The sequence below is a fragment of the Gastrolobium bilobum genome, unplaced genomic scaffold, assembly GCF_033153095.1.
Source record: "Gastrolobium bilobum isolate Gb01-03AN ecotype WA unplaced genomic scaffold, APGP_CSIRO_Gbil_v1 utg46271, whole genome shotgun sequence".
NCBI classification, from domain to species: domain Eukaryota; kingdom Viridiplantae; phylum Streptophyta; class Magnoliopsida; order Fabales; family Fabaceae; genus Gastrolobium; species Gastrolobium bilobum.
In genome coordinates this window covers 1-17861 of record NW_026898571.1, presented here as the reverse complement: position 1 = coordinate 17861, position 17861 = coordinate 1, and the positions used below count along the sequence as shown (strand labels likewise).

At 40.4% G+C, this 17861-nt stretch overlaps 2 protein-coding genes across 5 annotated transcripts; one reads left to right on the top strand and one right to left on the bottom strand.

Annotated features, from left to right (window-relative positions):
• Positions 1 to 612: 612 nt before the first annotated feature.
• Positions 613 to 10513, bottom strand: LOC133317448 (protein EMSY-LIKE 3-like). Of its 4 annotated transcripts, XM_061519316.1 has the most exons (10): positions 10048 to 10509; positions 8390 to 8598; positions 8187 to 8296; positions 7811 to 8063; positions 7437 to 7655; positions 7248 to 7316; positions 2161 to 2403; positions 2002 to 2070; positions 1823 to 1886; positions 613 to 956 (listed from the first exon to the last, which is right to left on the bottom strand). In XM_061519316.1, exons 1-10 carry the CDS (start codon positions 10073 to 10075, stop codon positions 907 to 909), a joined length of 1314 nt encoding a protein of 437 aa, XP_061375300.1. In that variant the 5' UTR covers positions 10076 to 10509; the 3' UTR covers positions 613 to 906. The 4 variants fall into 4 exon arrangements, with proteins under 4 accessions (XP_061375300.1, XP_061375302.1, XP_061375299.1 ...); XM_061519318.1 differs by lacking the exon at positions 10048 to 10509 and having other exon boundaries at positions 8187 to 8333; positions 8437 to 8497; XM_061519315.1 differs by lacking the exon at positions 613 to 956 and having other exon boundaries at positions 1002 to 1886; positions 10048 to 10513.
• A 4932-nt stretch (positions 10514 to 15445) lies between these two features.
• Positions 15446 to 17476, top strand: LOC133317450 (uncharacterized). Its single transcript, XM_061519319.1, has one exon. It carries the CDS (start codon positions 15446 to 15448, stop codon positions 17474 to 17476), a length of 2031 nt encoding a protein of 676 aa, XP_061375303.1.
• Positions 17477 to 17861: the final 385 nt, after the last annotated feature.

Genomic DNA, 17861 nt, shown 5'->3' with positions numbered 1-17861 from the left:
ACCAGCTATAATAAACTTCACGTGCACCTCTACCAAATGAGTTTGACTCAAAACAGAAAAAATTTAACACAAGTACTACCTTAGGCCATGTCCCATGTGTTAGGCTAGTCGCTCTCAATATTGAGAGCCTAAAACCGAAAGCAACTACGGCAGAATCGAATAATTATCTTGCCAGAGCAAAAGAAAGAAAGATGTTTCCTTGTCTACACCAACTCAACGTCTCATAATTATCTGTTTGTCTAACACATGGTGAATTATCGTGAGTTCAGACATTACTTACTGATCCACTGCTTTGAGCATTTACATTGTTAAATATTATCTTGATGTGTTCGTAGCATCTATAGAATATGGATACACGTGCATTAAATTACATAATATTTTTGGGTGGAGTCTTGTCCTCAATGAGCTCTGCTCTTAAAGTTAAAGCCACATCACATCCAAACATACTAAATGACTCTTGAGGAAATGCAGAACGCAGAGACATGAGGGTCACCCCCGTCCATGTTAAAAAGAAATGTTATTTGTCATATTAAGAACACATTGGACAGGATAAAAGAACAAAATGAGACTCTAAAAGCTGAGGTAGCAGTGAATGGACTAGACACTACGGTTTTTTCTTTTATAATAGACGATGATCCCATAATTTGACACAACAAATACAAAAATTTATACACTATCATACGTTTTATACAAGCATCATCTGGTCCTAGGTCAATTCTTAACCACAATAAATAATTATTGCAAACTACATAATTGCCATCCTACGCAAAAGACTAATACACAACTCCTAGAGCTATCATCTGTCGGGAATTATCTTTTATGGCATAATACAAGAGAAGTTTCACTCTTTTCCATGAGTTTGCCACCATAATGCCTCCTCTGCCCATTGTAAAAGTTGGTCTTCCATCATTCCCGATCCATTGATTGAGCAAGTGTGAAATGGGGGCCACCCTCATCTGTATGAACAAGAACATCAAGAAAAGTTGTAAAAAGAATCGAGTTTATGACCGCTCACTGTTACATTGAACAGCATAATGGTGATTTCCATATGATATAAAATGCACTGCCATCATTTGATGTTTTAATGACAACATTACTTAATTAAAATAAAGAGTGAATTAGTATCACTAGATACTTAGGCTATGGTTATCTGAATCGGTGAAAAAGGGAAGTGAAAAATATGGAATCAAAAGTTATTTCACACTTGCTTGGTACAGCAAAAATGTGGGATGCTTGAAATTGGATTTGTGGCCACTTTCTACAGCATGAAAGAGAGCTGAAAGGGATTTTCCACTCTAACAAGAAACAGTTAGTGAAAATCAAAGCCTTTCCACACCAAAACAATGTTACTTCTCTCCTCATTTATACTCAAACTAGGAGAGCCCTAGGCATTTGATGAAATGCCTGGGACTAATCTGCAGTAAACATCGCTAACAGGTCCGATTAATCTGTATTGTGCCAACATACTATCACATGAAAATAAGTCAAATTGCACGCACAGAAATCTAGTGCTGAATCAATGCAAATTCTAATTTATTATGATTGGACACCAAATAGACCCACTCAACACCCAAACAAAGTCCACAAGTATTCTAATTTCTAATTTAGGAAAAAAAATTCAGTAACTCAGTGCACCATCACCTAATAAAGATTTTATCTACTCCTTTATGGTTAATGTCACATGAGTCCGACTTATTTATACTTTTAGTAAAGAAGTATGTACTAAAGGAGTACCAAAGATTTACTCCTAATTTAGAGGACTACTTGTAAAGGACAAATCTCAAACGGCGCTGCAATAAGGTGTGGAAACAGAAAAGAGTACCACTTTCGCCATCAGAAAGATCTGCAAGTCTTGAAATTGCATCAATAAGAGCTTGCTCATGTTCCTGCATTCAAGTCATTATTGATTATTTATACATACACCATTTGCAAGAAAATAAAATAAAAAAAGTGGTTCAAAGTAAAAGAAATGGAAAATTGACTTATATAATTGTCCCTTACCTTCAATACTTTCTTGGCTTTATCAATTTCAAGAGCATCAGGATGATTTGCACTGAATACCCTCTCTACCTATCAAGTTCACTGGAAACTTAAATATGTGACAATAATGATAAAACAATCTCCATTGAATAGTATTCTGATTGAACTGTTTTCAGTTACCTCCTTGACTAGCATTTCTGTGTGAAGTATTTGTATATCATCCGGAGCCTTCTTTCCTATTCCATTCTGTGATGGCAAGAAATCCTTTCTGGATTGCCCCTTTGTGGCTCCTCTGCCTCTTCCAGCTCCCAGAACACTATCACGTCCTACAAACCTATTCATCCCATGACCAGATCCACCATAACCCCCACCATGATTGATTCCAGGATCCTCACCTACCCATTGAATATCTTCAGGAGAGATCTGCATTTACAATACTGTATCTGAATTAGCTAAAACATAGTGCAAACAAGGGCTAGGCATATCAAGCAGAATTATTATGGGAACATTCAAGATAAATGGGAACTGCAGTGTTTCAATGTTTCATCTTACAAAAATCAAATAACCATCACAATTCAGGGTTTGGGGAAAGTTTAAAACAAGTAAAAAATTTGTTTGCTTGAGGACATATTTCTTTCATATGGTAGCTGCAGTCATCAACTTTGAAGTAGACTAAAAAAAGTAGCTACTCATTATATACTCATTCCTAGATGAAAATAATTACGTAGACTACGCCGATTTGAAATCTCAATTCATTGGAGAAAATGAAAAGATTATATAGTACATGCCAAAAGTGAAATTAAGTCATTAGTGTATAGCATTGTAAAATGCTTTGAGTAGCACTTTACAGCACTGTATTACTGCTTTATTGCATAGAGTTTTACTGTATACTTGGTTACATCAGATTATGACCTTCAGTGGTTGTTAGTCAGTGATTAGTTTGTTAGTTAGGTGACTCATTGCGGAGTCAGATCCTTCAGCTCTATAAAAAGAGCCTCTCTGTAATATTTCAGACTAGGTGTAATTCATAACTATCAACGGAAACTCTCTTCTTTCACTCATTATCTTGTACTTTCTTCACCTTTCTCTCAGAGCTGAAAATATTCAGCACGAGGTCTCATTAACTGTATTTATGAGCAAGGATTTCCTTATCTAACACATTAGATAAAAATAATTTTCATTTGTACAGTGAAATTTATTAAATAAATGCCTAACAGTTAGCTTGAAAATAATTTTAACACTTGAAATGAACATTTATAAACAATACAAATTGAGTGCCTATTTTGTCACCACTATAAATTCAGGACAGAATCAGTGCTAGAAGTTTTAGTTTCAACAAACACACCGCATGATAAGAATAATTCCAAAGTTGGCAGAATTGCAGAGAGAAAAGACATAGGAGAAGGGAGAGACAAGAGAGGAGAGAATGATTTGAAGTAAGTAATTTCTTCTTGTTCATTCCATACAGCCATTGTGATCTTTATAATAAGGATTTGAAATAATAAAAAAGTAAAGTCAATAAATGTTAATGCTAATTGATACTAATAACAACTAATCGATATCAATCCATTGACACCAATATTTTATTAATAGAAGCTAACAAATGCTATTTGATAATAATTTGGACTAATTGATACCAACGCAATCTTTTATTAATGGAAGCCAATAAATGTCAATTGATACTATGCAAAGACCTTGGTGCGTAAATAGTGGCGGAGCAAAGTAACTCAGCCAGGACCAAAACAATATAGCTGGTGCCAAACACTAAAATTTTAAAACGTGGCTAGCTACGGTTATTTAGCTATGTCTGAAACATGGCTAATTTTTAAAAATCAGCTAGTGTCAAGGCATTGGCTGGAGCCAACGTGACTTCGGCACTGTGCGTAAAATCCTTCCCCCTATCAAGATGAAACTTGTCCTATGTTGAGTAATGTCCGATATACGACTTGTCCTCAAGTCAAGTAATATCTCCAATGCTTGCTCATCTTTCCAACTAGGGTCCCAGGGCCAAGGCCCTGCCACTAAATCTACTCCCACGAGATTGAGTGAATGCCTTGTATGATAACCCATCAGGTTAGAAAAGTGAGCAGCCTATGAATGCATCAGGTGGATCCAATCGATGAGCTCAAGTAGTAATGAGGCATCCATGTTGCAAAGCCCTTCAACATATAAAAGAGCCAAGCGATTTTTATGTCAATGGAGCCCGATGACCTTCTCATCACAATTGAAGCATAATCCTTGTTGTGTCGCACCTGAATCTCTTTGTATATTAGACATTTGATAAAAATAGGGAATTGGGAGGCAACAAGCATAGTAGTCAAAAAGTCGAAATTGCAAGTTGGGTCATAGGATCATACGATCCCACGTGCTTTTCCTCCACTAACGAGTTGGGTCACTTGCAAACTCATTGCCAAGCGGGTTTGTTCCGAATCACAATGTAAAATCGCAAAACCATTGGACTCAGAGGGAAAGACGTGGCGTAAGGGGTGGACTCTACCACCTAAGGTTCTTGCGAGATAAATGGGAATGTGGTGATGGTTTTTATGCCAGTGGCTTTGGCCAGAAAGAGAAGGTTCGATTAAGTATCGCCATTAGCAATGCCATTAGCGGAGCAGTGGAGTGAGTGAGTGATTTACCACATTTAATATTATCATCATTATCTTCATCATCATCACCATCGTCTTCTTTTGGTGTTTTAGTTTTATGTGTTGTCAAAAACATATGTTATGACTTATGCTTTTTATATTTGAAGTAGCTAATCAAATTTTAGTAGTGATTTAAATGTTATTTTTCTTATTTATGTTATCATATGTGTGACTGTGTGTATATGTGTGCAGGCTTTTGTTTAATATAATTTTGTATCTCAAGTAGTCGGGCATGGTGCTGCTGAGAGCCGAAGCCGAAATGGTCGGTCACTAAGATGCAGCTTGTTGAGTTAAGACTCATACAGGTGCAAATGCAACATACAAGTCCACAAGCGGATGAGCTTGGACAGCCATGCGAACTTGGACTTACAAGTTGTGTAAAAGCTCTTGAGAGAGACCACAAACCTCCCTAACAATATTCTTGAAGGCGGCTTGGTAATCGAGGATGTAGCCAATCAGAGAAAGCTTGGCAAGGAGGGCGATGGTATCCTCATACTCGGAGGGACCTAAGTGACGAAGGATGGCACAGACAAATGCATTACGATTAGGCAAGAGGTTATTTAGTGTAGCAAATTGAAAAGCCATGCATTCTAATTGAGCCTTGCACTCTTATTGATTCTTGCCTCCACCATGCTTAGAGAAATGACATCGGAAAAAGGGGGGAGAGAGAGGAGAGAATGAAAGAATGATTGGGATGGGAGGAAGTAATTTCTTCTTGTTTATCAATACTAAGAAGGAATCAAATATTTTATTAATGGAAACTAATAAATACCAATTTATACCAAGCAAAGACCTTGGTCCGCAACACCATAACTCAATTTAAAGATGTTAACAAAAGCTTACCAAAATATTTCTAAAGCAATACTACTCTATGAAGCACAGATATACGACATTTACTATGCAATAAGTTTTCATAAAATTATTGGATATAATACAATGATTATACATCGGCACAAATTAATTAAAAAATTAAAATAGGAACAATGGAACATCAATATTTGATAACTTAAAAAAGCACCAATTATTAGTGTATCATATTAAGTGAAAAAAAAAAGGCATTAGTTATTGGTAGGGCATATTGCAAAATTATTATATCATACTTTTACATTTAATTTGCATAGTATATTATTATTTCCATGTGAACCGAAGGTCACATATTGGAATTATGTAATCAGCCTCTTGCAAATGCAAGGTAGAACCACCTACTATGAACCCTATAAACCCACACAAAGGCGTGTAACCCTTCCCTAAACCCTGCACATAGCGCAGGAGCTTAAGCTTTATAGCACTAGTTTTCCTCTTGTTTTTTAATCTTTCCTAAAAATACTATTGTAATTGAAATATAAAACTATAACAACATTTGCGCCAATCTTTCATGACTGGCATTATATGTGCAAGGGCTGATGGTTAGTGGGAAGAAATTCGGAAAAGGAATAAAATCACACAGCCCATCTCCTAGAAAACTATGCACTTGTTGTATTGGGATACTATGTTTCCACAATCTTCATTGCCCCTGCTACCTTGAGTGTCCTATCCTGCTTCTTCCCTCTTTGGGGGAAGTTTCAGTACTTTAACCAAAACAGAGATACAGAACAACAACAACTAAGAAAGATCATGGGGCAAAAGCTCTACTTAGAGCCTGTTTGGCACATCTATTTTTTAAGCTAAAAACTATTTTTAAGCTAAAGCTAAAAAAAAGAGCTTTAAAAATAAAACTACGAGTTGGTTGATGATTATATAAAGTTTAAATGTTACTTAAAAGCTGTTCATTTAAAAAAAAAAAGATACATTTCAAAAAAAGCTGATACAACATAAAAAAACACTCTTCCTAGGAGCTTTTGGCTTTTTTCTTCATTATAAAAATAGCTCTTTTTATTATAAGAGCTTTTGTAAAAACCTGTTTGGCATAGCTTCTACTTATAAGAAGAAAAGAAGCTAGAATAAAAAAAACCTCCCAAACGGGCACTTAGTCTGATCTTTCTCTCCCACTATCTATTAAATTGTTTTACTTGATATCAAAACATCCTATGCTCATTGACTCTTCTTCAATTCACCTCAATCTCACATTTTGTTGGTCAGATTGTTTTACATTTACAGAAAACGAGTTCCTATGATGTATCAGGCCAGAGTATCCAAGCCAAATCCAGCCAACACAAGACAAATCGAATATTGAAAAATACTATAGACATATCATGCATGTTCTGTGTTGGATATGACAACTAAATGACATATCCAAGATTGATAGACGCAAATGAAATTGATATGACAACTATATATATATTTTTCCTTAGTATAAACACACAGCTGAAAACATTTTATTAAAATGCCTTCAGAATTCTAGTCCAAGATATTAAATTACAAAACCGTTCTCCACCATTTTAGATATTAAAAAATCTAAATAATAAAACATTACTAAAGCATGGATTTATCTAAAAAGGGGAGGGGGCAGGAAGTCAAAAGAACATGATTGTCTCCCAGTTCTCCTATTGCTTCATTGCCCTTTCAAGTTTCTTAAACGAGTTCCAAACATCTTTACAACCACAGTTTTACAATCATAAATTAGTGCCAGTGTGCAAACCATAACAAAGTACACAAGACCACGATCAACAGTATCAGATATACCTCTGACAGATTAACCCATTCCCATGTTTCATTTGCACTCCCCATGTCATAGACCAGATTATGTCGACCCTGAAAAGTTAGACGTAAAAGTAAACTTGTCAGCACAAATCCTTAATTAATTTTTTTTATTCTTTATTTTTTGGAAGGAAAAGGAAAAAGAGGGGGGGGGGGGGGGGGGGGTGTACGTACATCAACTGGATTATAGTCGGAGATAACTGCTTCATAAAAGTTATTGTCATCAGGCCATCTAGTCCGTACTCTCCTACCAATCAGTGAATCGAATGGTCCTCCCTCAGCAAGCTCCCCCATGACAATACCAGAAGTAACTCTATTAGGTACTTGATTCCTTCCACCTGGTCCTGATGAAGGGTATTGCTTTATTGAAGATACACCAGGTAATACTTGGCCCTGTAAATAAAAGAACAAAAACACACAATAATGTTGATGTATTTTCCCTAGTGACAAATAATTTATTCAGCAGCTGCGAAGGGAACAAACCCAAGCTCAGTGAAGATAAACAAAGAAATGGAGAACACTGTAAAGTGAATTTATCATTTACTTACAGGTTTGTGCTTCTTGCCCTTAGATCCAGGAACAGATCCACGTTTTGCCACAGAAGAAGACGGCTGGTGGGGTGCAGCCAGTGGTTGGGGATGAAATGCAGGAGAAGGCCCACCAAAAGATTGTGATGGTACAGAGGGCATTATTTTCTGCTTTTTACGAGATGCAGAGATCGTGGGACTTGGAATTGAATCATGAATAACTTGCCCAGTACTCAACACACCAGGCTGATGGGCTCCTGTCTGTCTCCATTCCCTAAAATCAATGCCCAGTGAAGTGTTGATTTACAAAAAAAAAATGCATACGGAACAATGGAAAGACAATCACACTTCTAGAGCAAAGACCAGCAAGAAATTGTGTTTCACAATTTTACCAGACCTTATCCTTCGTATGACATCATCTGCATTAACACGGCCTAGAAGTTCCCTGTGTTCCTCATTTGATAATCTTAGTTCTTTTCTAAGTTCTGTAATCAAACTTTCCTTCTCCTGAAGAAAATACATGTCATGTAGCAGTCATTTAAACCTGATGAAACAAATTTCAAAATATTAGATATGTGAAAACAAAATGACAAAATGTACCCAAGTAATGGCATCAGCTTGAGCTTTAAAGGCTCGTAGAACTGAACTGTATGCTTCCTGCTCAAGTTGGTGAATTTGAGTTTCCATATCAATTTCACCATACATCCTAGGGTATGGAATTGAACCTACTGCAGGTCTTCCATTCCCAGCGAGACGTCCCCCTCTGGGAATTCTATTTTGGTGTGTTGGTGGGAGATCATCATCAGTTCCTGCAATCATTACATCGAATGAATGGATATAATAAGTATAACAAGTGAGGCCAGACCATTAAATCTTTGAAATATGTATCAACCATATTTTTTCGGCACAGGTGAAAAATCTACCCCATGCTCATAAATACATTGAAAGAACATGTCAGTGCATTAGGAGCTGCGCATAATTGCATTCACTAACTATACAAAGTGAGGACACAATCCATTCACCCCAACACTTGACTAGATAAGAGAAGCTGTAATAAGGGGAGAAAAGTAAATATTTCAAATCACCCAATTTCCACCATGGGTGCGATGCAAGCAATCTGCCCCACATCAGTGTTACACTGAATGGTATAGCAAATCATACACACAATATTGTTTCAAAAAAGGGAGAAGTGGGGTGGGGTAAAACAGTAGGAATTTGAGGATCTTCAGTCTGCAAACATTTAATATAGAAAAACTCTAAATTCTCGTAAATAAATGGATAGACCCTTCCACATGCTTCTTCCTTCCTTAAGTTTGAAAACTTTAAGAAACTACTTCTCAACCAAACTGTCAATAGATGTAGTCCAAGGTGCCAGAAGTGGTCAGCACCTTTAGTGTGCCTTTCTTGTTGAAGTGAGGCATGCCTTTTTGCCCCACTGCTAACATAAAAGAAAGAAACCCAAGAGGGTCAGCCATCACATTGTCAAACAAAATAACTAGTAGTTGGACTCCGGAACTCTATGCAGAAAGCAGCATAGGATCTTGAAATTGAAAATTGTAAACTTTTATGTTTCCTATAAATGTTATGCTTGAGTAGTTAATTTTTATACGGCAAATTAATGCAGAAAAGGCCCAATAATTTACTCCTTGCTTCTTTCTAATTCATTTCTTCAGTGAGCCACCCACCTTTTGGCGCCTCTTGCATCAAGGGCATCATGCAAAGCCAACATGTAAAATTCACATTGTGACAAGAAGGCTATGAAGCACCGACTCCGACACGGCGTTTTCGATACGTTCCAAATACGTTCTCGATACGTTCCAAATATGTTCTCGATACGACCATTAATTCTCGTCGATACGATGCAATACGTTTCCGAGTATCGGAAACGTTGGAAAAAAATTTCGGAGTATCGGTGCTTCATAGCAAGAAGGCTTCTACTTTTATCATTGAATAACACTGGTTAACGAAAAGACTAATCTTGTAGACCCCTGAGATCATTGTCAAAACAAACAGGTCAAGTCACAAAAACATGCACCATTTGCATTATACCAATTAATCAAACACACACTTAAGTTATTCACTGTTACATGGATAGCAAAAAACAAGACACAACTTAGATTCCACAAGCAATGCATGAAAACCCATGAATTTTTGTGCCAATTGAAATTCAAACAAAACCCTAACCCCAAGTAAAAAAAAAAGTTTTAAGATTTTGGTGTAGATAACCAAAAAGCAAGTAACTTTAGAATAAAGCTCACCGCTACTATCGTAGGGTTCGTAGTCCATAGCCAGTTTGCACCGGAATCGATGTCCCCAGATCCAAGAAAAAGGCGCAAAAACCCACTTTCCACCGAAATCGAAAGCAAATGACGAACGAGCAGAGAATTGACGAGGTGAAAACAATGGAGGAACAAAGATTGTAGTTGCTGCACGAATCGAAGGCGGAATGGGAAGGGTCGAACTCGGACAACGAGTTATGGGTTCGATTCGCTTTTTTTTTTAATTTTTTTTTGTTGTTTTTAGTTCATGTGCTCTCAGTCTTCTTGAGAACTGCTTGATGTCAGAATTTTAATATAACGTTTGTCTTTTTGTGTGTGTGTATATGTTTTTTTTTTTTTTTTTTAAGCTTTATATCTCATTTAAAAAAGAAACTAATGCTGACGACGGTTACAAGGAGATATTTATTCCAGATGAATATAAAAAATTCAAATTATTAAAAATACTAAAATTTTTAAGAATTATTATATTTTAGTTAATAGTTAAAAAAACTTTATAAAATAATAATTATTTAGTGAAAATAAATAACTATTTATTAACAAACAATTATTATTAGTAAATTTATTTATCACGTAATGTATATTAATGAAAAGAATACGTCATGTATATTTACGACAAATTACCTAACGAAAAAGAATGATAATTTCATGGCTTGGAATAACCATTTACAAAATCATTTTGACTTCACAGGTCTTATAAATAACTTTAATGGTTAACTATTAAATGATAATAAATAATTATTCACACAAATAAATAATTACTTACAAATTTCTTCACGATTTCATATAAATACCAGTGAACACTACTAAGTGAGAACGACTCCCCACTCAATAGCAAATAATCGTCACTTACAAAAATATTTTGGTAGAACAAATTTTTTTCAATATTCATATAATATAAAACCTTATTTATAACTATTAACCTCTTACTTAAATGACTTCTCAACAAAAAATAAAAACAATAATTATTCATAAATAAATTTCTTAATTTTACGCATTCAGTATATAATTTTATTTATTCATGCATTGGGAGATAAGTAAAACATTACCACCTTTGAAGTCAACAACATCAAAACCATGGATATCGATGGAATGAGAATTTGCAACCAATTGGAATCTTCATGGAAAATGAGATAGGGTGATAGGAGTTTGTTTAGATACTCACCATCACTCCCTGGATCATGCAAGGAGGCTCTCAAATTTGAAGCATAAAGAAGAAGAGACAGATGGAGAGATAAGGTAGTTGAGAGTTAGGGTCCAACCAAAATGGTTGAAACATTATGTCATGGAAGTAAACAGGTGGAGTCATTTTGGGGTTATTTAGTCATTTACTATGTTAAAATACGAGTGGGTCGTTTTGGGTTATTAGGAGTCATTTGTTGTGTCAATAAAACAAGGGTTGTTTTGGTCATGGACAAGTGGCCTGCTCTCAAGAGGTAGTAATAAGGAGTCTTTAGCTTTTAGGATGTGTTCTGGATGGCCCAAGCACCGGTATAGCCCAGCTGGCCAGGCTCAATCTTCAGCCCCAACCCACGTCTCGCGCCCTCCATCCTTGCAGCACGTCCAAGGGATACACCGAAATGTCCTATCTCGGGATGCTAACCACCAAAGGCGCTAGTCACAGGCACCATAAAGGGAAAACTACCCTCTGCCCAGTGCTGACATAGCCAGACGCAGAAGGCGCAGCGCTGCCCAAATGGCAGCGCCAAACACGCCCAACACTGCTATCACCCAAGGAGGATTGACCCCTCCTCACCAACCACACCATTTTCCCTACAAATAGCCCCCATGGGCACAGCCTAAAGGCATCTTATGTATCGTTATATTGCCCATTTATTTTGAGTCCTATTGTTTACTGCACTTACTTATTGTCTTGCCATTGCTTGGCATAATACCTCTTAGCCTGGTCTGTACCTAAGCTAAGGGTATCTCCCATATAGTGACTCATCCCTAAAGGGAACATAGTGGGCTTATAGATCCCAACGGTACATTGGCGCCGTCTGTGGGAAACTATAAACTTCTATTCTCATTCTCTTACCCAAAGATCCATCTGACGGGTCATTTCCTCTAGCTACCAAACAATCGCCAAACGCATTTTGCAACTGAACATGGTGGTCATCACCAGAAGAGCGGAACACGCCAGGGCTACGACGCCAGAAGGACACGTACAGACAGTACAATCGAACTCCCCGCCATCCATGCATTCAGCCCCAGCTGAGCGGGCCGCTGGAGAGGCCCTACCTCCTGTACTACAATCCATAGGTCCACAGTTGCCAACGACTGGTGCTAGGGTCGCCCTGCAACATCATCAAGTACCCATGCACGAGATGCAGGGGGAAAATGTAGTTCCATACCAACCACCACCCCTCGGAGTTCATTTTGGAATGCCATTTCCAGCAGCTGTTCCACGAATTGCCCATCTCGCCCATCCTCCACTACCAGCCCAAAGTCAACCACTGCCAGTATACAACGACCGTCGGGTACCCATGATCGCCCCATACCCACCTAGGCCATACACACATAACATGGCTATCCCTTTTCAACTACCTCACCAAGCTGGTTTCCCATTCCATGGTTACGCCATACAACCCCATAACATAGCTGTTCCACAACCTTTGGCATCTTGTCCGGATCCCAATCAACAACCATATGGCGCTCAACAAGCTTTCCACCAAGCCCCAGCCCTCTCATACTCCGTGGAAGCCCCACAAATACCTCGACCACAACAAGATCAACATATCAGAATAACGCCTGCTCACACGTCAGGGCGTAACAAGCCTTTAACCGACAGCTTGAGACTAACTCCCATACCCCTCGGTTTCAAGGGTCCCTCTAACATCGCCACATATGTTGGCGATACGGATCCTTTTGAGTGGATCCAAAAATTCGAAGCAACAATGACACTCCATGGCGAAACGGATCTACTTATGTGCAGAACTTTCCCAACACTGTTGGGAGGGAGAGCTCTGACTTGGTACACCACCCTGCCAACAGGCAGTATTGCATCTTGGGACGATTTAGCAAGCAAGTTCTAGTCCCATTTTGCAACTAGCTGCCCCGTGCCAAAATCCGTGCACGCCCTTGAGAAGGTCTGACAGCTTTCTGGCGAGTCCTTCAGGTCCTTCCTAGACCGTTTTGATAAAGAGGCCTTACAAGTGCAAGGCCTAAACCCAAAGGTACAGGTACACATACTCTTGTCAGGCTTGCGACAAGGAGAATTCGCTTACGAACTCGCACGACATGAGATTACTAACTTAGAAGAAGTCAAGAAAAAAGCGCAAGAATTTATGAGAATTGAAGAATACAAAGGGAGTCGAGCTGGTGACTCCCACGATCAAGAAAAGGTGGTCAACAAGGGAAAGAACCACACTGATGAAAGTAGAAAAGGATACCAAGCATCCACCCGCTCCACCCGTCCTTCGGGGCGAGACACATCAGAACGACGGTCACACAGTGTCTTACAAACCGACTACAAAGAGGATCCCAAAAGTAGCCAACGGTTCCAGTAGCCAAGCAAAGAGGTCACAGCATACTGCAAGTTTCATCGCAGTAATGGCCACAGCACGGAGGAATGCAGGCGCCTCAAGGACGAGATTGAGGAACTCATCAAAGGCGGTACGCAGAAGCGCGGAGGAGATAGCGCCCGCTCTTCCAGATCGGGTGGGCGATACCGTGTCCGAAGCAAGTCGCCAGAAAGGAGGAGAACCAATCAATCCGGCACTCGGTCCCGCCAGGGACGAGACAACAGAGAAGACTCACCTCAAAGAACCAGAACACAGGCGAGCCCGAGCCGCGGAGGAAGGCGCGTGGAAGAAGAAGAAGACTCTGCTGCCATCAAACATGGAGTAATTAACATGATCTCTGGCGGTTTGAGCGGTGGGGGCGAAACATCCAACGCCAGAAAGAAGCATTTAAAACAATGCCTGGCAGTTGCAGGAAAGGTGATCAGCAAAGGAAAAGGCGACTCTGGTCCAGCCAGGCCCAACATAGTTTGGGATAGCAGCGAGTTGGGCGACGTCCTCCCAGGACATGACAACCCGCTTGTCATCCAAGAAATAATCGCCAATTATGGCGTGAACCGTGTATTTGTTGATCACGGCAGCTCGGTCGATATTTTATTTTTGCCCTGTTTCAAAGCGCTGGGATTCACGATTAATGATTTAACTCCTGTCGCAGGTGAACTTTCAGGTTTTAATGCTACCACCACCAAGCCATTGGGAGTGATAAACTTGTGTCTCTCCCTTGGAACGCCGCCAACATCACGGTATGCAGACATCCAATTCCTAGTGCTGGACACACCATCCGCTTACAACGCCATCCTAGGCAGAAGAATGTTTGCCGCATTTGAGGCGAGCATCTCGCACCCCCACCTGGCAATGAAGTTCATAGCCAAAGACAATAACATCGCCACTGTGCGAGGAGATCAAATTGTCGCCCGAAGTTGTTACAACATTATATGCTGCCACCGTTTGTCGGTGGATCCTAAAGCAAAACCAGTTTCACAAAAGAAGAGAAAGTTTGGTTTCGATCGCCAGAAGGTCATCGATGAAGAGATCAAGAGACTCCATGACGCCGGGTTCATCAGGGAAATCAAGTACACAACTTGGTTATCCAATCCAGTGTTAGTAAAGAAACCCAATGGTGCGTGGAGAATGTCGTTGACTATACTGACCTCAACAAGGTCTGCCCCAAGGACGCCTATCCTTTCCCGAGCATTGACCAGCTGGTCGACAACGCCTCAGGTTTCCAAATGTTGTCTTTCATGGACGCATATTCGGGATATAACCAAATCCCGTTACTGGAGGAGGATCAAGACAAAACAGCGTTCATCACCCAGAACGCCAACTATTGTTATACGATGATTCCCTTTGGATTGAAGAATGCGGGCGCCATATATCAAAGGATGATGAATGAAGTGTCCAGAGATCTGATCGGCAACTGCATAGAAGTTTACATTGATGACATGATCGCCAAATCCAAAATGCCAGACCAACACTTAGCAGACCTCCAAGGTGTCTTCGGGAGACTGAGAAAGTTTAACATGCGCCTCAACCCCAGCAAGTGCGCTTTTGGGGTTCCCGCGGGAAAGTTCATAGGCTTCATGCTTACAGAGCGAGGCATAGAAGTGAACCCAGACAAGTGCAAGGCAGTCATTGAGATGTGAAGCCCGCAAACAATCAAAGAAGTCCAACAACTGACCGGAAGGTGAGTAGCTCTCACCCGTTTTCTGGCAAACTCAGCACACAAATCTCTCCCCCTTTTTAGCTTGCTCAAAAAGGGGACCACCTTTTGGTGGTCAGAAGAATGTGAGAACGCCTTTCAGGAATTCAAAAGGGCTCTCTCATGCCCGCCAGTACTTGTCAAACCAGACCACAGAGAGATGTTGTATTTGTATCTCGTCGTTGGAACAGAGGCGGTCAGTGCAACTCTCGTCAAAGAATCACAAGAAGGACAAAGGCATGTCTATTTTATTAGCAAAGTTTTACAAGGCGTTGAGCTTCGGTACCAACAGGTTGAAAATGTGGCATTAACACTCATCTTTGCTGCAAGGCGGTTAAGGCCATATTTCCAGTGTCATCCAATCACTGTCAGAACAAATCAGCCAATCCGCCAAATTTTACATAAGCCAGATCTAGCTGGAAGAATGATGTCCTGGGCGATAGAATTGTCGGAGTACCAGATCGCCTACGAATCGAGAATTGCCATTAAGGCTCAAGCCTTGACAGACTTCATCGCCGAAATAACGCAAAGCCCTCCCCTTGAGAATCATGCAACAGAAACGCCTTCAGCTGGAATCTGGAAACTATATGTTGACGGCTCTTCAAACGCCAAAGGATCGGGCGCTGGAATGATAGTTGAAAACCCAAACGGTGTAGCGCTCGAACACTCTTTGTCTTTTGACTTCAACGCCACAAATAACCAAGCAGAATATGAGGCCATGATAGCCGTTCTGCTCCAAGCAAAAGAAATGGGCGCCAGACGTCTCAAAGTCTTCACTGGCTCCCAGCTGGTAACTTTTCAAATCTCAGGCGAATACCATACCAAAGGACCGTTAATGTGCAGGTACCTAGAAAAGGTCAAAGAATTGATTGAAAGTTTTAAAGCCGTTGAAGTGGAGCATATAAGACGAGCTGAAAATACCCGGGCAGATATCCTCGCCAAATTGGCGAGCACCAAAAGCTCAGGAAACAACCGATCAGTAATCCAGCATAACATGCCAAGCCCATGCATTGTGATGAGTATTTCAAACCCGCCAGAGGAAGTCGCTGAAGAAACCTGGACAACACCAATCATCAACTACTTGGCTGAAGGAGTTTTTCCCCAAGATAAAAAAGAAGGCCAAAAGATAATACGGCGATGCGCGCATTTCTGCCTAGTGAAAGGACGGTTGTATAAAAGGGGGCTCTCAACCCCACTCTTGAAATGTTTGGTCCCTAATGACGTTCAATACGTGATAGAAGAAATTCATGAAGGTATTAACGGCCACCATTTAGGCGGTCACTCACTGGTAAAGAAAGCATTAAGAGCAGGGTTTTACTGGCCAACCATGGAGCATGACGCCCACGAACACGTCAAGAAATGCGAAAAATGCCAAAGATTTGCTGATATACACAGAGCGCCACCGGAAGAGCTGACGTCAATCACATCACCATGGCCTTTCTACAAGTGGGGAATTGACATTCTAGGCCCTTTCCCCATGGCGGCTGGCCGAGTCCAATGGCTGATTGTTGCCATTGACTACTTTACCAAATGGGTAGAGGCAGAACCCTTGGCCACCATCACGTCCCAAAAAGCAAGAAGGTTCTTTTGGAGAAGCATCGTCTACCGATTCGGTATCCCAGGAGAGGTCATTACCGATAACGACACTCAATTTACTGATACAAAGTTCCGTGAACTAATGAGCAGTCTACAGATACGACACTATTTTTCCGCCGTAGAACACCCTCAATCCAACGGCTTAGTAGAGTTAGCCAACAAAATATTGGGGAAAGGAATCAAGAAGAAGTTGGAAGCACACAAAGGAGCATGGTTAGAGAACCTTGACAACGTCCTATGGGGGTACAGGACTACCACCCAGTCTTCCACCAGAGAAACGCCCTTCAGATTGACCTATGGTGCCGAAGCCATGATCCCTGTGGAAGTAGGTGAACCCTCCTGGCGACGAGAACACGTGACCGAGGTCACCAACAACCAACATTTGAAGGAAGCACTTGACTTGCTGGACGAAATCAGAGGATATGCTGCCCACAATGATCGCCAGTCAAAAGAAAGGTCAGCCACTTATTACAACAAGAAAGTCATTCCACAAGTTTTTGAGAAAAAGATCTGGTTCTCAGAAGAGCGGACATTGGAAACAAGAATGCCCGAGAAGAAAAGCTCGCCCCAAACTGGGAAGGTCCCTACCGAATAGCAAACAAATTGGGAAAAGGAGCTTACTCGCTCGAAACACTGGATGGGAAGGCGATCCCGAGGGCATGGAATGCAGACAAGCTCAAGAAGTACTATAGTTAATTTGCCATGTAACATCGCCTGCACTCTTTTCCTTCCCTACGTTTTTGTCCCAATGGGTTTTACTAGGGAAGGTTTTAAATGAGGCAGGGTCCCACATTTTCAATAAAATAGAAGCCAAAATTAGCCTTCTATATTCTGTGTCAAAATTAATCTAATAGGATGGTTCTCACCCCCGCCGCAGTTGGACTGGGATGGTCCTCACCCCCAGCCAACGCCCAACAAACGGGATGGTTCTCACCCCCGCCGCAGTTGGACTGGGATGGTCCTCACCCCAGCCAACGCCC

Bases quoted from the DNA above. Each gene is read 5' to 3' on its own strand.
- LOC133317448 (XM_061519315.1), bottom strand. From the start codon at position 10,075: ATGGACTACGAACCCTACGATAGTAGCG. The intron at 8,297-8,389 runs GTACATTTTGTC...TATTTTCTTCAG, and splicing joins AAGCTGATGCCATTACTTGG to GAGAAGGAAAGTTTGATTAC. The intron at 8,064-8,186 runs GTCTGGTAAAAT...CATTGATTTTAG, and splicing joins GATGTCATACGAAGGATAAG to GGAATGGAGACAGACAGGAG.
- LOC133317450 (XM_061519319.1), top strand. From the start codon at position 15,446: ATGTTGTATTTGTATCTCGTCGTTGGAACAGAGGCGGTCAGTGCAACT.